Source organism: Haliaeetus albicilla, chromosome 10 (assembly GCF_947461875.1).
Source record: "Haliaeetus albicilla chromosome 10, bHalAlb1.1, whole genome shotgun sequence".
NCBI lineage: Eukaryota > Metazoa > Chordata > Aves > Accipitriformes > Accipitridae > Haliaeetus > Haliaeetus albicilla.
In genome coordinates, this window is record NC_091492.1 from 7,192,702 (window position 1) to 7,220,052 (window position 27,351).

Below are 27,351 nucleotides of genomic sequence, written 5' to 3' on the forward strand. Positions count from 1 at the left end.
ACTGTCACAGCGCTGCAGATACATGCAGTACAGTTTAAGAAGTAGGAAGAAAATAATGCCTCTGCATTTTCTTCCCCATACTAAGCTTAACCAAGGAAATTTCCTCTACTTCCAAAGACTCATTTAACGTATTGACAGACTGGTTACAAGCCTAAGAAAACAAATAAATCTTAAAGAACCAATTCTTCACATTGCAGACTGTGTGACCCATCAAACCAAACTCTTTGGGATCTGAAAACATTAATAACTCCAAAAGCATGAATGCTGAAACATCTCTTGGGTTTAGTTTTAATTTCTGAGCAATTTTTAGAGTAAAGGCCCATTTCACAATCATAAGTGATACAGAAAAGCAAGAAAAGAACACAACACATACTGGGTTAGCAACAAGTGTGCATTTCACTTAACGAATAAGACTACATTTTACTATGAAGCAGTTTCTTCAAAGTGTTGATAGACCTACGACCACTCAATTATTGTCAGCTAACATACTGTTTACAACTCGTACTAGCAGATACTCCATCCTGTTCACTTCTGATAATGAAATAAACTAATAAAGTTATTTTTTTACTGTGAAAAATCAATTACATGGAAATCTATGAGATGTTGAACGTAAGCATTAGGTTTTTTGTTTACTTTTTATAAAATTAAAGCAAAGAACCAATCTGGGGACAAAAATGACCCACCGGATTTCACCAGGACTTTCATAAAAAATTATCACAGTACATATTAAATCATTAGCGAGACACAATGCTGCCTGTTAGTTTTAAAATGCAGAGAATGAAACTCATTGCAGAAGCAAAAGAGGACCAATAATATAATTACAACACAGTGCCTGTGCAGTCTGAGTTAATGCCGTTATTTGACATTGCAAGGCTATGCCTTCTCCCACGAGCCCCGCTGGAGACAAGGTTCACTCTAATTGGTTCCAAAGCACAACCTACCAACAACAGCCTTCCTCCGGCCCAGGAATGGTAATTTCCCCACGACTGTAAATAGTGTTTGCAAACAATACAAACACGGTAATAAGAGGCTAGGTGGGTAATTAATGTGGTTACAAAGCAGCTTATTTGCATTTTTATTTAAAACTGCCTTCTTTAAAAAGCAGCTCAGATTTCTTTTTGCAAAAGGAGCCTTGGTTAAGGAATAGAGCAGTAATTACTCTCTTTAGGGGTTCTTTTATACATCCTTTAGGGAATTAGAATGAAAAGATAAGCAGAATTATAAAGGGAATCATGTAAAATATGAAATGCACTATAAACACTTAGTACTGTATTTACCATAAGCTAAGCTTGTCTTCTTCATTAATGGAATATATTACAAGCTTATGTTACAATCAGATTAATTGTGAAGGTGGTTAAAAAAAAATTATATCCAGCCACTTTAATTCCCCATCTCCTCTCCTCTCGCAGAACTGACAACCAGAAATCCGGTGATAGCAGAACTCAGTCTATGTAAGAACGCATCTACCTGGACTATAATAAATAAGTTTTCAATGTCAACAACACGAAATAGTTTTAGAAAATAGATTCTGAGAAAAAAAGGTTCAGAAGAAGATCAAACCCAAGTTACACCAGTATATGTAAAGTATCAGTGAAAACCAAACTTCTCTGCGCCCTATAAGTTAAACTCAACATACAAAGGCTACTTTTTTCTAAAGATAGGCATCTACAGACAGGTTTTTAATATTATTGAGCAAACGGGATTTCCTACTGCCATTTAATTGAAGACTAAGCATGAAGTGCAGTTTTAAATGGGTTATTCTGGGGTTTGTTTCTGGTTGGGGGAGGGGTGTCTTAAAATTTTTTGTTAAAAAGCTCATACTGCATTTAAGTAATATTATTACAAAGCTTTAGGCATGGTAGGGATTTTCTGACTCACATTTCCAGATTAAGAACAGCAGTGCTGTGCTAAAGAAACAGATCACTAAAAAGATCACCTCAACATTTCTATGTAAAAATTCTGCTGACTGAAGGAAAAAAATTAAGGAATGGTAAGATACTGTGACTTCTTTCAAAATTACATTTTAGATTTTTATATATACATACATATATGTGCAGCAGATGTTGGAAGGTGAACAGAATTATCAAAACAGAAGTAATTTAGTCAACTCAAAAGACAACTTTGTCTTTACTGGAGGAAATCATGGCAAATTCACTAACTATGTTAAAACCTTTGCAATCTCATAGCTAGAGAGCACTCTGTTGGTTTCTATCAGCTGTCTACAGCATTATGAATTCATACACTAGCACAAAGTTCCAATCCAGCCTAGAAATCCAAAATTAAAGACAGAACATAGGGTAAACCATATGTTCCCAGACCATTTATTCACCACCTTATTCAAGCATATTTTTAGGAATAATGAATCTCTTGTACAAGGCACAAAACCAAAAGGAGATAAAGTGACCAAACCACTGCAAAAAATTCTTTTTTGACCCCCCCCCCCCCAAAAAAAAAAAAAAATTAAGAACACTCTGGTTCTATTCCTCCACAGTTAATAAACTCTGGCCATTCTGAAGGAAAGAACATCTTCAGACTAAATAATAGTTGCCATCGTGACAAAAAGTCTGTACTTGCCAGGTCAGCAGGGTCTTGTGGAATTCAAATCTGTGACAGTCTGTGCCCCTGCAGGACTTTTTTTTTTCCTCCCCCCCTCCAAACAGTCCTCATGTGCTTCTTTCAGCAAGAAACCCTTTCTTTGGCATCTTGGCTTGTCCTAGGGATGGATGAAACAGGCAGTAACAACTGCAGAAGCTCTTCCATGATTTGATGTGGCTACAGTGAACTGCTTGATCAGAATAGCTTACAAACAGCAATGGACACTCTGCTCAAATGATATCACAGCCTTTTCCCTAGTATTGTGATAAAAGCAATCTTCACTTACCCATTCTTCTTAAGTACCATCATCTCTCCTAGCCATAATGCTAATCTGTTGCACCATTCTCCTTCACCAGCAACCAATTTTTCATTATTAGTACAAATCTTTCTGCTTGCCTTATCTATGTTTGTAAAGAAGTGCCAATTTATTTCAACATGCCTCATTATATGGGTTTTCCTCATATCCAGGAAAAAGAGGAAGGAAAACAAAGATTTCTGCCTTTTACAGAGTAGTTCCTTCATTCATGTTACCAGACCTTTTTAAATGTTATTTCCTACACATGTAAAAATTCCACGATGCTAAACCACTTCAAATTCCCTTCTACCTTACTAGACATTACTAAACTTTCTCCTGCATTTATTACCTATATTATCACCATTAAAAAGCATTCTCTAGTTAAAGACGTGCCAACAACATAACCCCAAAACTTAACAACAAAATAAAAACAACAACAGTACAAAATGTTTATGTCTATTTCCTTAATCCTCATTTATTAAATACATGAGTTCTGAGAACACTGGGTACTGATTTCTTTGCTCGCTACTACTACAATGGAAGTTAATGTGACTATGCAGGTTAGTGAGCATAAAGTATCATAAAAAGTAAATCTCTGCAGAGTCAAGAATTGAAAAGCCTTGGCCAGGGACCTAAGCTATTTTTACCATGCATTTTTCCTGTAAATTGTCACACGCATACAAAGAATTAATATTAATGATCTTTGCTTTATGTAACCAAAATTCTGTCTTTCACTGAGTGCAGTACAGCAAAAAAAAAAAAAAAAAAACCCCAAACCTGACTCAATATATCTGTAGTCCTTTTCAAGTAGATAAAAGCTAAAATATAGCCACATTTTTAAGAAGTATTTTCCTTTTTATCCGCTTTCACATTTAGCCTTCACTTTATTTTGAATCCCAGCTATGAACTGAACCAGAATAAAAATATTTTCTAGAGAACTGTATTGAGAAATAAAACGTACATCAAATTAATTAAACATTTTTTATTTATTGCTATTTATTGGAAATATAAGCCATATGAGGCCCTAAATGCTTGGAAAATGCCCACCAAATCCTTTAAAGCCTCCTGCACTCATTCACACTGTCTGGCTTTATATTTCATAAATGTAATTACTTCAATATCAATGTATTTATCTTGATAATAAAACTCTATCTTTAGTACAGTAACCATGCAGAGCTAACTACAGATGAAGATGTAGGCATGAAAGAGTTCAGCTGTAGCCAGTACATCAACTCTCTAACTAAATGATATCAGTATTCAGAAGGATGCCCAACCCTGAAAGTTAGGGGCTTAACACATCTGCTGTATAATTCAGACTCTGTTTTACAGTGGTTTCATTACTAACCATAAAAACTGTAACAGTGGAACTGTATAAACAAACTGAACAGTGTTTTTACTGTAAAACATCAATGTAATATAAATATTTGCCTTTCCCTTTTCTCAGCATCTGTAATGAGAGCAAATTCATGCCATATGTTTACAGTGTACAAAAAATAGATCTCAACAATTCATCCATGTAAATGTTGGTTAAACTGTTTAATGTTTTTAACTTTGGGGCAGGGTGGAGGGGGGGTTAAGCACAAATTTCCTTGCAAATCATTAAAAAGCCTCTTGGCTTTTGTCAGTGGCTACATTCACTGATTCATAACTGTTTTTAAAGATGAATCTGGCAGAAGAACTTGAAGATCACAGATTTCTCACTGATAACAAGATCAATAGCTCTGACGTGTTGAGACACGTCCATGTGGACAGTTACCATCCCAATATACAAGCCTGCAAACTGGAAGAAACTGCTGCCTCAGAATGTATCAGAAGCCTTCAAAATACAAAAGCAACTGCTTTCCAACTTCTTATATTAACAGAGTGTATTAGCAGACTGTACTACATTTAATTTTTCTTAATGCTGCATATGCATGCTGCTACTGCTGAAAAACTACGTCTACCATTATTTAACAATTCACTGTCCATCTGTATTTGGAAAATAACTTCGCAGTGCACATCACTCTCTTAAGGTGTCTCAGCTGAGCAGATTACTCACAGCAATTTACTGAATTTTTTAACATTATGGCCAAAGTCTGGTCATACTCTCGTACTGGTCTCAATCAGTTTTTACTAGCACCAGTACTGGCTTATACTACCAATTCTCCACTAGTAACATAAAGTGGAATTCCATTGCAATTACAGTTAATTAAAAGATTCGTTCACTTCAGAAAGATCGGGATCACACCCTTAAAAAGAAGAAAAAGCATTATACTCAGCAGTGGCAATAATGCTTTATTTTGAGTGTCTATGGCTGCAACTGAGACAAGCTGACAGAGAATTTTTTTTTTTTTTTTGCATTACCAGTTAGCTTAATACAAGATACTGCCTCTTCCTGCAAGGCCTCTTCCCCATAGCGAAGTTTGGATAACTCCTTTTATCTTGATTCTTCAGCATGGTCACTATTCAGAGCACTGGAAGATGAAATATGTCTATACCTTGCAGGCTTTTCTAACTGTGTATTACACACTGATGGCATGTAAGCCAATCATACATAGTTTTAGAACACCATGCTTTAAAACAATGCAATTCTTTATTATAAAATAACAATACAATATTGGAAATAATATTTTCACAGAAATGCATGTGCTTTACCAGCATGATATTCTGAAATACTTTCTATTTTTAAGAGATTGCTTTTTAACAGCTTTTATTTAGCACCACTTTGAAACTCTTTAATTCTGTACTAACAGACTGTGGCTTCACTGAGTACTTACTACATCTCCAAAGCCATCTTTTACACATTCTTCAGTTTTCTCCATAAATGAAAATCTGCCACTAATCATGATGAGTTGTCCTCCCTGAATTATTCACGTAAGTTAATTCCAAGAACAATTTATTGTGCTGGTTCTAATGTAGTCTTACATAGTCTTGGTATGTAATTCCTGTATTAATAATCTGACCGATTTACAGAAAAAGCTCACAAAATTGACATCCAACAGATAGAAAAGGAAATTTTATCTTCTGTATCAAGATTAGCATCCGTTAGTATCAAGAAACTAAGACAGAAGAATATTTTACAGAGCTGTGCTGTATTCCACATACATACACAAAAAGTCGTGAACCAAGGACACCAGTGGAGACGAAACACTACGTGGGAAATCAGTCCCCCTCCCTTGAGAAGGAAACACACATAGTCGACACATGAAAACTGTTGCCCATGTTCTGTGTAAACGTGCTCAGTTTGCTTCTCATCTCTCTGCACTTTACAAGATTACAGCTGGAATACAAAGACTCACTTATCAGGTTTTAATTTCATTCAGTTACTTAACCAGCAAGAATATAAATCACTCCTTAGGTGGAGAATACGTTGGGGGAAAGGAATACAGCAAGGAGTCATGTTTATTTTCTTCATTTTCTTCATAGCCATCCTCTCTTCTCTTGTCACATCTCTACCTTGTAAGTTTCTACATATAAAGCAAACCCAAATTTTCTTTTTACAGTTTAATCTAATCCTTGATGTAGCTGTAGGCTTAACACTGAGGAATAATTACAAAAGAAACATTATACTTTTTATGAAATATTAAACTTACGATTTATCTTTTAATATTTACTTCAAAGACTATTTGACAGGAATAAGTGAGAGCTTCTTGGCAAGAAAAGCTGTGATTTATGAAATATTTTATTCATTCATATTCTTAAGTATTTTCTTGAGAATACCGCTAACATCTGGAGCTATGCAGCCTTATCCAAACATTCTGCTCATACTCAATTAGAAAATTATATCAATAATAATGTAAAATAAATTACCTAGCTTCTCTTCCTGGAGCATAGATTTCAGTGTTCGTCAGAGCAACTATGTGTACAAACAGCACTGTAGTGTTTTTCATTAAGCCTTAAAGTCAATTAAGCTACGAATTGGAACAATCATTCCTCCTTTGCAAAGTATTGATATTTTTTCTTGGCTGCTTTCAGGCCTTTTCACTACTCAAGGAGAGATTTATGTTTGACAATTTCTTTCTGATTAAAATGAATCATAACTCTAGAATTCTAATTTCCTCTTTTCCAAGCAAGAAATTATCAAACAGTTTTAAATTGATATTGAATGTCATCGTGCATGAACAACATTCTTTTTCGAGATATCAAATGTGAAGCTATGCTGATCTCTCTTTTTATCTGCTTCTTTTGCATACTTTCTCTTCCTTTCTATGTACGTATATAAAGCATTAGATTGTATGACTATAATCAACTATACCTCTATAAAAATTGTATTTGACAGACTAGCTAGGCAAGTCACATTAAAACTTGTCACAATGCTTTCCATAAGGCAATTACCCTCTATTTGCAATATTAGCAAAAATCTGCTGTAGTTCAGAAAGAAAATAACTGGAATAATGCAGGTTGCAAACAAATGTCAGTTTTCTAAAGTAATTAGCAAGTTTGCACAGGTAATCCCTACTCAAATGGCTCAAACTCTCTATAAAACAGCTCTTCAGACATAAATTGTTAAAAACAAATTTTCTAGATTTGTCTCCAACAGCCAGTTAAGATCAGTTTGAATTTGTTTTTCAAATGTAATGACAGCTAATCTGAAAATTCTTCTTTTCTCCCATTATTCTTCCTGTTTTCTCCAGGAAACAACAATTGGATTTTCCCAAGCCATTAGCTGTCCCATTTTCTCTTTATAAACTTGATTTTCAGCTTTCACTAAAAGTAGATTGAAACTGGGATTTTGCCTTGGAATTTATTTAGAAGTACAACAGGCCCAAAGAAGAGCTGCCTTTGTGCAGACATTCAGTTTATGGCATTCCAGAAAAGGATATCACAAACACACTTCCTAAGGGAACATGCTGGATGGTTTTCCTAAAAACTGTTACATATGCTGTACTTTATTTTCAAATGCTGCTGTAGGTTTGATTTTGGGATTTTTTGTTTTGTTGTGGTTTGGTGGTGGTTGGGTTTGGGTTTTTGTTTTTTTTATTAACTACATTTTTTTCCAAATATATTTCAGGCTTTAGTTAATACAGAGCATCAATTAGATAACTGTATCAAAACTTGAAATAACAACAGTTGTTTCTTTATAAATTTTTAATTATTTTGTCCTCTTGCAAAATAAGCAGAACTCTCTTTTTCATCAGACAACAAAAAGAATGAACAAGGAAATATTCTTTGTCTGACATTTAAACCTTGAGTACTAAAGCATACTGTCCCAGAGAAAAGCTAGCACAGGATACACTTTGCTTTTGGTAATATACATACTATAGAAATACCAATTTTATTACCAACATGGTACATATTACCAACATTATGACATGTAAACACACTAGAATCCAATATGGCAAAGACTTTTTTCATTATGAAAGCATAGTTCATGCAAATTAGAAGAAAATGGGGTTTGGACATTCAGTTGAAGAGTAGGAACATATTTACCAAATTTCCACCCCTCAAAATATCAGAGGAAGACAGTATTTATAGTGCAGCTCAGAGACTTAACCTCAAAAATTTACAAGAAAACATAGAACAAGTAGGTAGCACTGTTGTTGCCAAAAATACTACCTGAGTAACATGAACATGAGGCTTTGTAAGGCTGCATCCTAAACAGCTGTATTTTTTTTAAAATTGGTTCCAAATTGAAAAGTAAACCAATTTCTTTTCAATAATTTTGCTTTCCCTAGCTACAAAGGAGACAAAATACTGTGGATGCTTTGAAGTTCTTTATAACAGGATAGTTGCAGCTACATATTGAGAATTCATCTGAACCATATGCAGAGGTTGTTTGACACTTTTCTTAAACTCTTTCATTTTAGGAAAGAATTTTCAATTAACAACTTCCTGCTCTGTAGCTACACCGATAAGCTAAAAATTAATATTTTACATCAATATTTTAATATTAGTATCAATCATTCAAATTAATCTTTGTCTCTTTGTTTTCAGTAACTGACTTTGGAGCAGGTTTTTGTGTTTGTTTTCCTCGAGATTGCTTACAATTTGATGTAAATTTTAAGCATCTTGTAATTCATCAACTAATTCTCTCCTGGTTACACACTCCAAGTAATTAAAGTTCAGTAATAACTTATTCTTTCTGCTCCAGCACCTGCATTTCATTTGTTTATTTTCCCAGAGTCATAAATCTGAGGGACTGTCAAAGTGCCATAATATTAGTGCAATAATCAAAGTTAATTAGTCCCTCTCAATAAACAACAACAAAGCCATTACAAAGATGCATTGAAGGTTTTCCAGCTACCCAAGTTTACAGATGAGATTCTTTTCTGAACAATTAGAAATTGAAAACTGTTAGTAAATAAATGTAGTGTTTCTGAAGTAATTTGACCTTCAGCGATCTTCATTCAATTAACAATTCATTAACTTTTGGTGAGATAATATAGGTATTAAGACAAGTACTCCTGAACTCCCATTGCCTTCAACGTGCTCAGAGATATGCTTAGATTAAGGGGGCAATGGGATATTTTTAAAATAAGTTACTCAGTACTGCCTTATTTTAGTTACATAAAAAACATATGTATAGCCATATTTAGCGGGACTGGGACTACTAAATTTGAAAGGCAGAACATCACCAAATCCAGTTCTATTGAAAGAGAATGGAAAGATGAACTTTAAGTAACACACGCTACGCTTGCCCCAGTTGGAATTCTCTTGGAATTCCATGCTGTTGAAATAAAAACAAAAAGAGAACTTTAAAGTGAAGTATTGAAGGGGAAAGGAAGACATTTTTCCCTCTCAATCCTTTATTGCAAATCATTAATTTCATATGGGCAAGAGAAAAAGGCCTAAATCCAAAGACTGTTTCTGGAAGAAAGTCACAGTTACAAAAATTAGCAATATTATAAGCATCACTTATTTGGAAATACTTACTTGTAAATAAGCACTGTTTGTTTTGCACTAATAAATATTATAATTATCTGTAGACTACTTACGTGTAAATATTAATACTACTGAGTGCTCTCCCATATCATCCGGGAGCAGTTGAAATATTTTCAGAGCTTGGGAAATAAAGCTAAAACACTCATCGCTAATTTTAGCAGGAAAGAAATAAAATTCCGAGAATCTGATCCTGCGGTTTATTACTCAAGTAAAGTGTATAGGACTGTGTCAACAGATTATCTCCTGGAAGTCAGCAGTCATAGCAAGCTCAGACAAAAGTAGCCTGCAATCCTTACTAGCAAGTAAATGATTGTGGGAGGAATAAATTAAGAATACTGAATAAATTTTAATAAGGGCCTTAGAAGATCCAAAAAAAGCAAAAAAAAAAAAGGGAATGGGGGGAAGTTAGGCGTCAAAGAGAAACAAGGGAATAGACAGTACTGAAGAGCTTGTATTTGCATGACAAAATGGAAGAAAAATGAAAGAAAGAGGGAAGAAACAGGAAGGGGGAAAAAAAAAAAACAACATTGAGACAGACCACCTGGCAGCAGTGTTGTTGGGCCTGACAGACTAGGAAAGAAGAGGAGGGAAACATTTTTTGTTTTGAAAAGGGTAAAAATGATACTCTGAAATCTCTCATAGTATAAAAACTATGGATAAAATAGTGGCTGTCTCTAACATCCAAGTGTGTACATTCTCCTTCAGTTAGTTACAAACTTTGGTTCTGGAAATGTCCTGTCCTATGAACTATGAAACATGCCTCAGTGGTTCTTTCAAACATTTTCACCCTTACAAAGCATCTGGGTGTAACATGGATAACAGCATGTCAAGCCTTGCAGTCCAATACGATCATATGAAATGAAAAATCTCTATCACTCATATGCCAGTGACTGAACAGGATATTACAAAATAAGACAAATGCCTTCTTCCTTAGATTCTCGCATGGCAATGTAATATCTATTTAACTGCTTATACTGCACAAAAGACTGCATGTCTTGAAAAACATAGCTTAGTGTTGAACACTATATACATTCACTTACCCATTCCACAAGAATGCGTTGTACAGCATCATTGCCTCTTGACGTATTTCTGCAGGCCAGGATAACATATGCCCCATGTAGTGCAAGAGACTTAGCAGTTTCAAAACCTATGATAAAACATTTTCCTAGTCAGAAATAGATCTCAGTAACAAAAGAGAGCTATAAAAGTACCTGAAAAGGTGAGTCACGCACTTAAGTACACTAACACTACCTGCAGTCTGACTACCTGTTTGATAGTCACCAGGACCCAGCTTTTAAGAGCACATATGAAAAAAGGTAGACACCTCAATTTGAGCAGGTCTTTGGGACAATAATTTTATCAGTTTTGTGCAAAATAGACTTGCGATCTTCAAAAAGCTGACACAATTTCTCTGCCTCAATGTCTTCAGGTGTTAAAAAAGCAGGATAATACTTACTCCTTGTTTGACTGTGAAGAATGAGCCATACAGTGAGACTGCAGAACTATTATGCCCGGCGACATCACACTAAAAGTGACAGAGTATTCTAAAACAGAGCTCTTGGCTCTTTAGATGCACAAGTAGCCTTTGATTCAGCAATCTGAGGACCACCTGTGGCAGGGGGATCATCCAACGGGATGTGTGAGGGAATAAGAATAAAAACCACATAGAGACAACTACTCCTTTTTCCAATCCAAACATCACCCCATCTGTAGAACACTGCTGCACAATACCAGGGATCAGAGAACTATCCAAGTGTAAAACCATTCCCAGGAGGGGACTGTCAAGCTCATTCTTAGAAAACAAGATTTTGTCGAAGGAGATCTGTAATCTATATGTGTGGGGTTTTTATCCACGCACTTTAAAATCTTTGCTAAAGTTTTCCTTAAGTCTTCTGTGCAAAGTCAACTCACTTTTTGTCCCATCATCAACTGATATATGGAGAACAATTTTTCACAATTGTTCTCATTATGAATAATCAATCAAATACCATGCAGCTTCAATATATTGGTTATAGTATCACGGGGCTAAAAGGGTCACTGGATGTACCGGATGATACAGAGAAAAAGTAATCCATGAAAAATTCCCTCTTTTGCATTACTCACTGATATGACTTAATCTGCAAGCACATTCTTTCTAAATCTGAAACAAGTGGACAGACAGTTCACACTTTGCTGCAGTTGAAGTGCAGCATGAATCTATATCCCAGGTTTTTTTTCTTTCATGCATAGAACAAAGTTTCACAGTGAATTTCTAAATGACTGTACACAACATTTTTTGCAATACTGTTAATCATTTCTTCCGCATTCTGAATTTGGGCACTTCATTTCTCCTTTCTAAAAGGAGACTTCAGATTTCAGATTAATTCCAGCTTGTTAATTTAGGACTGTACTGCAATTTAATAAGATCAGTCCAAATTATGAAACTGTCCACCAAGAGCTGCAATTCTTTCCACCTTGACATCATCTGCAAGCTTTGGAAGTGTACTCTGTTTCACTGTTCAATCCATTAATGAAAAGCTGCACAGAAGTTGGTCCAAGATAAACTTCATTTAATTGGAAAAAATCTGTGAGAATTTACACCAGGAGATGATGAGTTCTTAGGAGTGCAGAAAGCCCATGAAGTGCAGAGAACTGAGCCAGAAACTGCGTTGCTATCAGGGTGAGCTACGACTTATTTGTGATGTATTCAATACTATCACTGGGTGCCTATCGCCATGGAGAACTGTGACAACGACAGTAACTTCCACCTACCTGAAAAAGGCGTAATGTAGCTTAATGAGTTCCAATTAGACAAGCTTAAACTAGAAAATGAAGAATCAAACTGAAATGCCCAGCAATTTGAGTATGCAAAGAAGTCAAAGAGAAGAGGTATTTGTTTTAGCTTTATGATATTTAAAGCACATTCACGTTTTCCTTTTTAAAACTGTTTACCAAAAAGCCTATTAAGATGGGCTGTCTCACTTCCAAAACACCCTGGAGCAACAAAATCCAGTTACTGCACAAGACATAACTTACATTATAGAAACAACAGACACAAAGACGAATTTATAACATTTTCTGCAATTACATACTTAAGGTATTTAAGCCCAAGCAGTTTTCTTGTATCTCTTTTAAAGCCATTCATTGTACCAAGCAACTTTAATTACCTGGGTAATTCATTGCATGCACATGAATTCAGCTACAGCATATGCAAAGATTTCCCCTGTTCCTAATTCCACTTCAAGCGTATTTAACTAGAATTTGTCATGTAACTAATGTAAGACATGTTGTACCAGAGTACTATTAGCTAGCTGTATGCTTCTTGTTTTGCAGCAAACACACACTTATTTCGACCAGCTTACCATATTATTAAAAACTAGTTGGGATGCCTGGGAATACAGTTTTTCTACTGTTATACAAAGATCTAGAGCTGACGGCCAGTTTAATTAGCTAAGCGTGATGACGTTTTGCTAACTCTACCCCATGTCACACTGTGCAAAACAATAAATTCCATGCCATTCTCTGTTACGGTTAATAACTTGATTCTCATTATAAATTAAACTGAGAAAGATTAAAATTTAACCATGTGAGTTACATGCCGCAAATTTAGTTAATTTTTATACCACCTTGATTTTTCTGTGCAAACTTGGAGATCAGCGTTAAACAATCCTCTTCAGGACATACTCACTCTTTTCTGGGCTACCAAAGGATGATTCTTCACCCTTAGGCAATCAAGTTCTGGATCTTTCCATGAAATTATGTGCTTAAAAGAACTTTTTTCAGAGGATTTTTAAGCAGCAGTCCATCCTTCCATTCAAAATACTGCCCAAGGTCAAGTGCTGATGTGTCTCCCCATCAGATGTATTTTAAACTAACTCATTCATGAACACTTTCGCACTGTATTTAGGACAGCTAGATTTAGGCAAAAGGAGAAAAACATATCCAGGTACCCCAAATCACACAGAGGTTCCAATTCAACTACTGAATTACTGGCTGTAGGTAGGGATTGTATATAACTATTACTACTTGACCTTCCCATCACTTTACGTGGAGCATAATTCATAAGGCATCTTTTCAGACCATCTACCAGATGAAATATATCAAGAAGAGATAACACAATGTCTTCTTCATAGAGCACACTGGGGTTTAAGTATGATCTACCTACCAACTTGCCACTCTCGAGAATGCAGTATTTTTATATATGTCCTTAAAATAAAGCTTCGTAGACCTGAAAATCCTCATTAAGCAGTACAATTAAGTACCTGCAGTTTAAGAAACAACAATGCAGGAGCTTAGAAGAACGCAACTTCTGAAACACCTGAAGGAGGAGTTTGGAAGCACCTCAGTATTCAAGTCCTTTTACTGCATTAGCTCTTTGTTTCTTCTGCAAAAATTAATGCTCCTTTCCTCCCTCAGTGTCACATAGCTTAAACAGATTGGGAAAAGCTTCTAGCAGGGTAGAAAACTTTTTTTAACAGATTCACTGTATTAACTTGTTTGCCAACAACATTTGTTCTTCAGCAAAATGTAGCCATGTTTTCAATATACAGTAAATTTTAAAACCTCAGCCTAACACAGGGATTGAGTATTTAGAGTAAAAAAAACTATTTAAACTCTATAAAGAAAAACCTTGCCTATCTATAAAAACTACATTGAATCAAAATCCACATTGAATGTGGTTTCATACACCAAAGTTAAAGCACAAACATCATAAACATCCAAACAACAATAAAACCTTAAAATAAACACTATCACCACAGTGGGGTTAAGTAGAGAAACCTAAATAGCTATGTTAAGGACATGCATAATTAAGGAACCAGAGCAACCTTAACTCTACAAGAGCAACTCTGTGAATTTCAAAAGAAGTTTTAATGAAATCTTTGGTTCACTGAGTCTGAGACTGCAGCCACCAATGTGCTCCCTTAAGGCGACACAGCCCTTTCACAATGAAGAAACAATAACAGCAATGATACTATTTTCTTTTCCAGGAAACAAATCATATCCTCCAGTGGTGAATCTTCCCTGTACTATACAGCTAGGGTATTCCAGCTGCAGAGCTATTTAAGCCAGCTAAAACAGATAGCACAGCCTACTGCCAACAAGAACTACTGCCATTTACATTCTGCCTAGCTGCAATGGCTGGCAAAGGGCGTACGTGGCTGAAGAAAACTGTGCCCAGCCTCAGTGTATTATTGTTCTGTGCTTCAGTTTTCAGATTTCAAAGTAAGCAGCTCAAAAAAAGCTGCAAAACTTGAGTATCTTCTTATAGAAAATCACATTACATACTAGCAGGTTTTTTGAAGTAGGAACAACTACATTAGAAAAACAGCATAGGACAATATACTTGAGCATCAAGGACGGCCAATTACAAAGAATAAGATAGATATTTCCCCCAAATGTGACAGAAGAACATGCTTAAATAACATACACTTTGGAAGAGCAGTCAGTGTATTTAAATACTCTATACAATACAATGTTGAGCAAATGTTTACAAAACTAAAATAAATTTCAAGTGATTGCTCTGGAAATCTCAAGACGCAAGACTGTCCTGAGACCGAGTACTCTTGCTCTAGCTGAATGAGCTCCAATCTGACACTCAAAAATGAAAATCCTGTTTAAGACATACATAAGGATAAACATTATGGCACAGCTCTCTACATCAGCAGCTAATCTAAAGGACTGGTAGCAGAACTAACAAGAGAGCCACAAGTACATGGGATTTGCTACAGACATTTAAAACTCTTCAGCCCTTTACTTACAGCATGTTTTTCATAAAGACTCAGAAATTAGCAATCAGTTTCATTCTTCACCTTCCATGATGACTGTTCAATTCAATACTCATTCTTGTCTATCTGCAGTCAACTACTATCACTGAATTTTGGGCCAGATTTTCAGCTAATGGTCTCAATTAACGAGCAGTTAGCATCGATCAGTTAATGCCAACATTGTGTCAACATACACCAGATGAGTGTATGGCTCTGTCAAACGGTGCAACCTCCTCTGTAAAATAGAGAAAGAGATTCATTGAGTGGAAAAGTAGTTCAGTGATTTCTTGTTTAAATAAAGAGCACAGCATGGAGTCCATTTATCATTGGGGGACATTTTGTAAAGAATTTGCATCATGCATTTATATGTTTTAAAACATTCCTTTATTTCAAATATAAGAAAGTTTGAATACACAAGAAGAAATTCAAAAACATTTCAGACAAGAGCAAGTTTTCTTCAGCTTCTCCACCTTCTTCCAAACTCTCCAGGATACCTTGGATCTGTCAGTTGTAACACATTTGAAATGCAGTGATACTGTCTTTCTTTGCAACAGCTTAGTCCTCAATGTAAAAGCCCACAGGGTTCACTCACGTTTGGTTTCTTCAAAATCATTTCTTCCTTTCTCTCCACCAATAGAACAACTTTGGAGGCCCCGAGATTCTAAAACATCTTCACATGTGCTTGAGTAGTGATTTAAAACTGTCATGAGTCCAGCCTTCCTTGAGCCCTATGTCACAGGCAGTTTGAATGTAAACTAAAAGGGAGTCCAGAAGAAAAACTTCTTCCCTTCCACTACAGTAAACATAGCAAGATCATCACATAAGTGAACAAAAGTGTTCTGTGGAATTAGGAAGTGAAAAGTATTAACCTGCTTGTGTTACATATTTCTGGCCTTTCATACACTGATGGATTACTTATGCACTGTAGAACAGCAGAAACCAACTCGAATTTTCTAAGCACAAACATATTATATCACTAAAAGTGCTTATTACTTTCACAGCTGTTTTCAGGTTTTTCATCTTCCCCACTGAACTGTTCTCAAATTTTCATGTTGTTTTCTGAATTGCAGCAAACATCTATTGGGTCCTTATAAACAGACAGATGTCCCATCTGCAGAGTGAAATCAGTAAATTTTCAGAATAAGTCTGGCTAGTTTTGGAAATATTTATATTTTCTTTAAATATAAAATGGGTCAGAGACTTGTACAAAATCATTCTTTGAAAAACTAGTAGCTGGAAGAGCAATATCTTTTCCATATATAGTATTATGATATTGCAAGTAAAAATCCAACTTCCAACGAATAGGAAGGTTTTTATTTGTACAGTTTGGTGGTTCTTGGGAATGATCAATAATTTTATATAATCTCCATAAAGTGAAAGCAACAGCTTTTGAAATTAATTCTGCAATCCAGAAAATATGAAACGTTAATTAAAACACTATTGGCACTAAACATAGATGAAAAAATACTTTCTGGCCTCTTTCACTCAAGGGCAGTATAGCCACTAATTCAGGAGTTCACATTTAAACTCTGATAGCGTACAAAACATAGAAGTTAAGAGAACTCCTTCCTCCAGGCAGAAGCAATACAAAGGAGAATGTACAAAGAAGGATGCTATTTTCTTGGGTTTTTGGTCTCCTTGCTCTAAGTTCTTTCCAGAAAAAAATAACTTCTCAGACACTTCCTCTTGAACTAAGCATAGGCCAATATGTATGTAGCACTTCAATTTTACTTTGGTTTAAGATCTTCAGGAGAAGAAAAATATTCTCACTGTTTGGCCACTGTGTTTCTACAATACAAGTCCAATACCTTACCTAGAAAACCTATTGCATGCACAGAACCAGCAGACTCTTGGCAGTTTTAAGCCATCAGACAGAGGCCAGTATGTATGCCTCTTTTTAAACCCTTAACATTCTGATAAGGCACAACAATTTTTAATCAATCATCAGAAAGTTCATCTGCAACATCTGATCATCATCCAAATCATACTTGATTTTTTTTTAATGCAGAAGTAATAAAAGTATCAAAAAAATATTTTTCCAGGTAGAAGATGTTACTCCCTTCAAACACTCTTTGCTTTGAAAACAAAGAAAAACCTTAAGAGCAGAACTCTGACAGAATATACAATTTTTTTTTTTTTTAATGCAACATGTAATCATATGAAATGCAGTTTAAGTCCAGTTTTACTACAGAGGAGAGCTGTGAAAAGGTTAAACAGTCAAGAACTTGCAACAAATCATCTCTATAATGCAGAATAGACTCTCATCACAACTGCTGCATCTCAGCAAACAGAATAGGTGTTTTTTGATTTTGCGGACCCAAGACAACTACATATAAATGTAAGAGACTTGCCTCCTAGTCATCACTAGATTTATTTCAACTTGGAAGACCAAAACACCAGTGACAGTGAACCATATCTTCTTATTCAACACTCCCTCAGAAAAGGACTAAAGCAGATTCAAATGTGCTAAAGATAAAGTGATGAAGAATGCGGAGTTACATAAGCTCCTTTTCAGGTTGAAATACTTTAACACTGATGTGTGATTTAGGGAAGAATCTTCTGCAACTAAGATTGTCATTGCCTGTGCTGGTGGTTTAAGGGTACAACATCCAACAGATCTTTCACATGGAGCGATGGCAGCCACACGCAAAACATCACATTACGGACAAACTCATACTTTGCAGAGCCCAAAAAGTACCATGCATTCTGTATCAGGATTGCTTGGCCACAATCACTCTGCTTCAATAAGAGTATTTAGGATAAAATCTTACAGATGCATTATTCAAGTTGCTCCAAATGCAAGTTTTCAAGCAAATAAAGCACCAAGATATTTTTAAGAGACTAAATTTAAAATGCACAATTCACATCAAATACTAATGCTGCCCTTGTTTCTGTGTGTTTGCAGGCACATGGTAATTACACATACTGATATTTTTCATTCAAAAGTTTGATGTTATATGAAAGATACATCCTGCCTCTCCCTTTGTGTGTAAATTGGACAAATGTGTTTTTCTTGGAGCCATGAACCGCAGAAAAAGCCAACCAAAACGAAACAGGATGACTAATGCATTGGTTCTGTTTTCCATCTAACCAACTTAAAAATATGCACTCATTACACATTACGCTTCTTTGCAATATACTGTTCTGGGAAAGGCAAAGTTATTCTTAACAGTAAGTGCATTCCCATTGTCACTGACAAAATTCAAGGTATTTTGTTTCATCCGAAGGGATCACAATACTAAACAAATACAAAAAAACATCCTTAAATTGACAGGATTATGAAGTTCTGTGACTTGCTGTTCCTGTAAGAAATTTAAAATGCATCATTTGAGGCAAAGAAAGCTAAACTCACAACTGAAGATGCTGCAAGCAAACAAAAATATAGAACAGTGACTATGTCAGGCACATACATTACAAATATGCTGCAACTAAAAGCCAAAAAGTTGCAATCAGATCTGGTATGTACTCTAGTTGTACTGTTCAAAGACCCCCACCAACTCACTCTAAAATACATTAAGCAAGACATGTACAAAGCTTGGACCTCAGTCCTTTCAGCTCTGTTAAGACCTAACACTGACAATCACCTCAGCTATCCAAAGGCACAGCCTAGCAGCAGATTCAAACCCACATTTCCTATCCTTTATGTTGTAGTTGCTACTATCCAATATAAATATTGCAGTAACAGCCAACGGTTCCAGTATGGAATGAACCCTAGTGTGAGATGCAGCATATTAAATACAGAGCCAAACTACTGGTCAGGTCCCATGATAAGACCTTGTTTTAGTTGTGTAAAGGCAATTCCCACCAACCATTAAAAGTCCGCCCCTAAAATACAAGGAGATGACTACCCTGAAAAACTGTGGTTTTGAAGTAAGCTAGATATTCTTAAAGAAGCTTAATTAAAACATAGGGGGAGACAGAACCAAAACTGAAATTTAATACTAAACTGCACAGATCATCCCAATCAAGATTTCTTTTTTTTTCAGTTGCTAGGTCATGTAAATACAAACAGGTCCTGTTAGGTGCCTGAATAGATGAACAGTAGCCAAGGATTAGAGTGAAGGGAAGAGAAGGAGAATCAGAGTGAAATCCCAGTTTCATCATTCATATCTACTCCTTGCATTAGATGTACATCAGCAACCAAAAATCCCAGTCAAGAAGGACTCAGACATGCATCTTTCATTTCAACTATTCCCAAAGCTCTGTTTAAATAATATACACTCCTTTAAGAGGGGAAAAGAAAGTCTCAGCTTCATGTTTCATCTCACCTTTCATCTATTAAATGATAGCATCATGCTCCTACCAAATCCCAAACAAATTTTTCCTGAATATTTTTTAAAGTATATTGTATCAGTCCAATGGACATTATCAAAGTGGCATTTTACCAATACTAAAATAATTTGCAGAAATTAACACAACTAGTCATATCTTAGCATCACATCTGCAACTGAAGATTACTCTGAACTTTTTATTCTCAGTGTTTCTTCAAGCATAGAATAAATCCATGTTTTCTTTTGATCGTCTTTAAAAATGACATTGTGGTTTCTAGTAAGGAAGTCAGCCAGTTTTCCCAACACAAATCAATTATTGTATTTAAAAAAATATATCAGAATTTAGCATTTGGCTTTAATGTTTAAGGAGAATTTATTAGAGAGTTTATTTTTCTGTGCGCATATATTTTTCCCCTTGTAACAGATAACGTATCACAGGGGAAGATAGGCATCTGAATATGCAGCAACTCGGCACACAACTTCACATTTTCTAGACAAAAATAACCTTTCCACCTAAAAGTCCATCTACATGTATTATTACCAAGTCAAACAAAAAGTTATATACATTTTAAAAGAAACCTGAGCTAGCAACTTTGTCTCAAAATGAGCAGAACTCATTTTAGTGTGACTCATACTCCTATTTTTAGTTAAAAACCTAAATTACTCTATTCAGAATTACATATGCTTATATTCATAAGGGATAAAAAATATTTTGTTAGACTACAGTTATGTAAATACACTACTTCTATTTTTTTATTGCAAAATAAACACTTCCAAAATAAACACTTAACTGAAATCTAGAGTAGCAGAAAACAATAAATCTGCCTGCAATGTAAGTCAACATCCAACCAGCATCTCAAATCTAGATCAGATCCAAGAAGTCAAATTTGACGTGACATTTAGGACCCACTATTTCCCAGTAAGCAATCATTCCTGAATGTTTAGTCACTATGGGTTAAGTGACCAAGTTTTTTGTTTATTTGTTTAAATAAAGCCAGTCTATTGGCTTTCAAGTACCATTACTTGAATAGATTAAGGAAATAACAACATTTTTGTGCATGCTACTGTAGCTTCATCGCTATTTTATAGCGAAGTTGAAGCAAGCTAAAGAGAAACAGTGGCAACAAAACTTACAACAGTCACACACACAAAAAATAATCTTTAAGGATTTACCTAACATCAGTAGCAAGTATCAAAGGCCAACGATAAAGAGACTCCAGTTTCTATCTAATCCACACACCCTTGGAAGGCTTTGTGTTCTGGGAAAGTGCCAGCATTAAGAGTATTCATAACTGGCTTTATAAAAAGTCTGATCAGATATCCAGCATCAACTAGGTTTTGAAAGCTGTTTTGAGGGGCATATATATTTTTTCAACTCATCCCCAAAACTTTGGGGCTTTCTCGCCCCCCCTTATTGCTACTACTTTTAACACACCTTCTTAGACAAGCTTACTCAAGTGACCAGAAAAAAGCCCAGAGAATTTAAAATTTATCTTTGACTGCCTCTCTTGTGCTTTTTTTTTTTTTTTTAAATCAGATATTTTTAAAAAAAGTTCCAAGTTCAGAGAAATGGGGTTGGCAAACTCTTCTTCTCTAAAGCTGCTCTTTGCATCAGCAGTAGCTTCAGGCAACACAACAGCTTTTCCCACCAAAAAAAAAAAATGGAGAAAAAAGCCAGAAGTTGTCTAGTTTCTTTTCAAGTATACTTCCGTTCTTCTGTAAGCCAACAGTATCATAGGTTTCTGTACTGCTGAGCTGAGCCCTAATTAAACATAACAAAAAAAAAAAATCAGTTGCATGTTTTGAGTCTCCTTTTGGCAAGCACAACAGTGCAATGTTAATAAAAGAAGTAAATTTAATAAAGAAGAATACTTCATCCAAGGCAGAATAATTAAAAGACATACTGTGCTGTCAGCTGAAGTGCTAGATCCTCCAAGCTTTAATCCATAAGTTATTTCATGAGAAATACTCAGTGTTATGTAAAGATACCAAGAAAGTACTACAACATAAATCAGACCAAATTTCTTCTTAAAACAAACTTGATATTTATTTCAGTTACACAAACAGTGAAAGATGTTAAAATTAGTATACTAGACATTTTACAGATAAATACTAAAACAAGGTTCTGTCCTAAACAGCTTACAATTTAGGTTACAAAAAAAGATGTCTTAGAGAATCAAACATACACAGCTAGGTCCTGTTCTAAAGAGCTCACAGTTTGTGTCATGGGGGAAAGCAACAGATGTGCAGACCAAAAATTTAAACAACACTACTTGATTTCTGGCAGTCACTACCCACCTCTGTCTTTGGGCAACATAAGATAAGACAATTTGTTTAGTTAAGCAGCAGCAGAAGATTTTAATACAAGAGTCATTTCAGAATCCTGTAAAAAAGAACTGAGTACAGGGAAGATGCAGTTCATTGTTCTTTCTAGTGCAAGCAAAATAACCCAGCACATAAGAGACAGCTAGCAAAGGGCAAGATAACAAGATGTGGAGGTTTGGGAATTTATACAGTCCTGGGTTACCTCCTTAAATTCTAGTTTTTCTGGATTAGATGGTATTCAGGATGGGTACCAACCTCCCAAGGTTCAAAACTGGCAAACCTTTTGGGCGTACTTTAAACTACGAAGGAAAGAGGGAGATGGGAAGCTGTTATGTAACTCAAATGATCCATCATGTGGTTCCGACATAGAAAGTAAGGCAGGAGATGGAATTCTGAAACAAAAGATGAAGAATAAGAACAGTATTAACAAAAAGTGTCTATACACAAAAGCAAGGAGAATGGGAAGCAAGCAAGAATTAGAAGTCATTAAATTATAATGTAAGGCAATGGGCAAAAAAATCAGACCTCTTTGCCACACTTTCAAGAAAGGCATGAAAACATATCATGCATCTTCTCACACCAAAACTAATGTATGTTTTTTTAGATAACATTTAAGGTCTACCTGCTAACAGCTGGAACACTAGCAACCCACCGAAGAGCTCTATGACAACAATCTTCTAAAGCAAATGACTAATTACAGCTGCACGTTCTGTAACAATTTTTTTCATCTTCCAAGAAGTTAGACCTTGCCAGTTTGGGGAAGGGGATGTTAAATCCAAAAATACATATGCTTACAAAAGTTTACATCTGTAAAGTAGGAAAAACTGCCAGGTGAAAAAGCACACTAAATGTTTTCTAAAACATACTGTTTTTCTGATGATACTATACTCTAAAATCTTGAGTCACAGTTTGCAACATTACTGTTAATTAGGTAAAAAGCATTACTTCTACCGATAGTCAGAATCTAGTGCTGAATAGTTCACTCCACATTACAGAGACATCAGGCTGTACAATTCCTGATCTCGTATTGTCTGCCTTGTCCATGACAGGTTCCCCAGTTAAATGACCAAATCTTAGTTTATGTGTATGAAGTCTAGTAAGTGATATTTATTCATCAAATTACATCATATACCATTATGAAACATATTTCTGCCTTACATTCTAGATATGTAACTTTTTGTTTTACAAGAGATAAGTGTTTAAAGTACCAGACACAAAGAAGAGAAACAGGAAGTCTAGGTCTCTATTCCTTTGACCACAGATTAGATTCAGAAACAGATGCAGTAAAATACCTTTTCAAGGATCACAACCTTCATTCACTCAGGATGCCAAAAGTGTGCTGCCAAGTAGATCATGGACATTTTTATGTGCTCTTCATCGCCTATCTTAATAAGGCACAAAATAGTCCAAATTTACCTTCAGAATTAAAAATCCTTCAAGGAGAGTAAGATTTATACCCCTCAGCAACTGCTCTCAGCTGGACAGACCCAAACAAATAAAGCACTTTTTGGAAAAGCTTTCTTTACACATTTCTGGTTACCATATTTTCTACTTTTAATATATCGTAATTACTCTTTCTGGTAAAGAATTAGAATAGCTTCCAGAGGAGTATACTTTTTATCCTGTGACAGAGCAATCTAACTCCCACTTTAAATTGGAATATGGACACAGACATAACCTGTAAACTTAGGTCAGTTAATGCAGCCATATGTTGCTCCATATGTAAAATAAGACTAATCACACATTTCTCAAAATCTTAAGTAGCATAGTTAATGTCTGCAATGTACAAATGTATAGAAGCAAGAAATACTGCTCATGCTTGCCAATGGCAGAAGAGGAACACAACCAGAACCTCTCACAGTTCTGGATCTCTGAATACACAATATAATATTGTTTTTCTTCAATTTGGTTGTGTTGGAGGAGAATGAGAGATTCTTCTTGCAAACTTTTAAACAAACAGTGAATTTTTACACAAAGGCAGATTTTTGACTAACCATCACAAGAGAAAAATGCCCCACAAGTTTTATGAACTTGCGTTTAGATATCAAAAATACAGGAAACCAATTAGAGAATGTGCTTGGATAATTAATTAAAGCTGCTTGGATAAAGAATAAATAATGAGGAGGCAACAAACGTACCTTCTACAAAGATAACATAACCTGGAAAAAATGAAAGATTTCTAAGCAACACTCATTTTTCTGAGCCTCAAGTCACAGTGCATGCAAAAGATCTAAATAAATATATCCAAAACTGAACTGTGACAGTTCCTTGTTCACACAGATATTATTACTATCAAGAACGTATGATAACAACCAGAAAACCTAACTTCACAAGTTTTCTTGCATAAAGGAGACACTAAGAATAGGAACTTAGAAACAGTGACCAAGGTAACTATACTTAAATGAAGGAGAGGAAATGTAAAGCATACTACTACAAAACTATTTAGATTTGAAGACAGACGGTTTGTAGGGAGCTTTCTGAAGCAACAGATAAAGTACTAAAAGCCACCATGTAGAAGTACAGCAAGAAATCACAATGAGCTATGTGTTACAGGAACAGAAAAACTGAGGTTATACAGCTGAACAGAAGGCTAATATGTGAAGCCTTTGTAAAAAGAAAAGCCTATAGAGGAACTGGAAAAAGGAGAAAAAAAACAAAAAAAAATCTTTCACTCACAGAAGAAAAATAAAAACAGGAAGGCATAAGACTTAGTGTGTGGTCAGTAACAGAACTAAGAACTACAAATATCATTAATTAACATCATGGCAGACAAAACTACTTTTGGATTTGATGTTCTTCCCTTGAGGATTATTAAAAGAATGTGACATTTGTTGTATTTATTTTCCTAACTCACACACCGTCTTTTAGAAAGGTTTGCATACCATAGACTTTAGGATGAATATAAGATCAATTTCTTTCTCACAGTACTATTCCTATTCTATAATTCAGGCAAAATTCTGGCCTCACTAATTCTGAAGTCAGTAGCAAGAGTCCTGTTAATCAGCTCAGGATTTTGATCTTTATCTTCCCAAGTTCTTACCTGCCTCCTTTCACTTCCTTCTTGGTAGGGATTTACAGTTTCAGACTTGAGTTTCAAAACCAATCAAGCATGAGGAGCTTGAAAGGGACACAAGATACTGAAATCCTTTCCTTCTTGTGACCCTACTGCTTAGCATAGGTATTGTCACTATGAAATTTTCTGCTGGTAAGCCAAAAACATCATGTCCATTAATGTACATCTTTAGGCTGTAACTAGATTTGACAGTACATAGAAAAGTCACTAGATGTCTCAGAAAATACTGTCATTAGAAAACAGTATACATTTATCAACCTCTTCTGTCCCCACCATCTAACGTGCATTCCAAAATAATACAAATGTGCAGCTGAAACTATTCACAGAACTCTTTCAGCACAATTAGCTTTCAAAACTCGAAGACACAAGATGATGCAGAGAGTAAGTTCTGTGCTGCAGCAAGATAGACTGAATCATGCAAAAGGTCTTTGCATCTCTAGACTATGAAATATACGTAAAGTAGTGAGAAAAACCTTTGTGAAATTAAATATTTCAAAAAGACAGAAAAGCGATCAAGTCATATTGCAGCCCACTGAAAAGTCTAACTTTTAGATAACAGACAAGAAAGTAAGTACCACATACGAAGGCTCCTGTTCTACAAATACGTTACTCCCCTATAAAAGGAGTACCAGAAAGTACAACACAGGCATATAGCTCAATCCCATCCTTTGTGAAAAGATTCCATTACAAGTAGTAATCATTATTGAACATTTTAGCCCAGATGTAATTTCTTACATGTTACAAGTTTCACATGCATTGTGAATTTCAGCCAAGGTTGATGAAGTTCAATAACTTGGCTAACCAACCATGTGTACTACTCATTACAGAAGTAATAAATAGATTCATCAAAATGGACATGAAAAAGCAGTATGAACATCTGACACCATTTTCAGCTTACTCAATAAGAAAAATAAATTACAGAAGTCCAAGAGGACCTTTGAATATTTACAACATGTAACAAGTAGACAGTTGGAGCCTTAGGTAAAGCAGAGCAATATTAGTATTCCACAATATTAAACCAGAGTTAAAACAAAGTGATGGCCCTCATGGAAAACTCGGTCACTATTACCTACCATAAATTATCAGAACACAGCACTGTAAATTAAAGAAAACTCTCTTCTATTAACATTTTTCTAAGTTTGAAAAGAATAGCTTTTAGTCATTTTTAATTGTTCAAAATACATCAGTACTAATCCCTGACTGGCAGCTACTAACATCCCGCAACAGAATGAGTTAAAAGTTCCATCCCACAGGTACATTCACTTCCATAAATTGTGCTTTTCAACACCAATTACCCAGATAACATACTCCAGCCAAAAATACACTTCCTTCAAGATCCAGGCTCTCCTGCAAAAGCGCTGTACTCCCATTCCCCAAAAACACTGGTACAACGTAATTCATGCCTGCTACAAAGTTTTGAACTTACACAAAGAAAATACCTGGAAAAAATCAGCAAAGCGTAAGTTGGATTTTTAAGGTGTGTTTAAGAAGCAAACAACAAAACTTCTATACAGACACCAATGTTTTTACGGTAGGGCTATTCGTGAGGTTTAAGATAAACCCTGCCAAGTTTGGTCCACAGCACGGGGATCACGAGACTTAAAAAATTCAGCCTTTAATTTTTTGGCATTACTGTTCCATGAATTCTTCATTAAGCAAGCAGTTTTTCCTCAAGAGAATGAACATGTCTGTTGAAGCCAGAGTAACAACATGAAACAAAGACATAGCTACGTATACAATACCAAACTGTATTAGGCTGAAGCACAATTATTTTTGACCCTCACCCTCCCCACCCAAGCACATTTTAAAAGGGCTTAAAATCAAACCCTAATTGCCACTGTTTTGCTGGTGAAGGATGGCAAGAAAACAGTCCCTGAACAACACAACTGTGCTGGCAGAAGACCTTGCTGTAAAAGTTACATCTGCAAAACGATGTTTTTATTGGGCAACTTATTTTTCTCATAATACGTTATTTTATTCTACCAGGGCAAAGCATACACACACTGGCTACACCCAGGCCAGCCATGCTTTTCTGTTAATATACTGTGCTGCTTATAATAGTGAAACATGTGATACATGGAGCCTAGAATTCACAAAAAAATTAAAATATACATCAAGGAACAACTCTTGCGTGCATTTAAAAGCCCAACAAATACAAAAGTATCCCATGAAAACAATCTCAGGGAT

General features: G+C 35.4%; 1 protein-coding gene across 10 annotated transcripts in view; it reads right to left on the minus strand.

Annotated features, from left to right (window-relative positions):
• The window catches only part of WWOX (WW domain containing oxidoreductase), a 536,552-nt gene that overhangs the window by 495,484 nt on the left and 13,717 nt on the right, over positions 1 to 27,351 (minus strand). For all 10 annotated transcript variants that reach the window (XM_069793395.1, XM_069793394.1, XM_069793400.1 and 7 more), the window contains exon 5: positions 10,792 to 10,898. In XM_069793395.1, the coding sequence (XP_069649496.1) occupies positions 10,792 to 10,898 (107 nt within the window). The remainder of the gene's footprint in view (positions 1 to 10,791; positions 10,899 to 27,351) is intronic.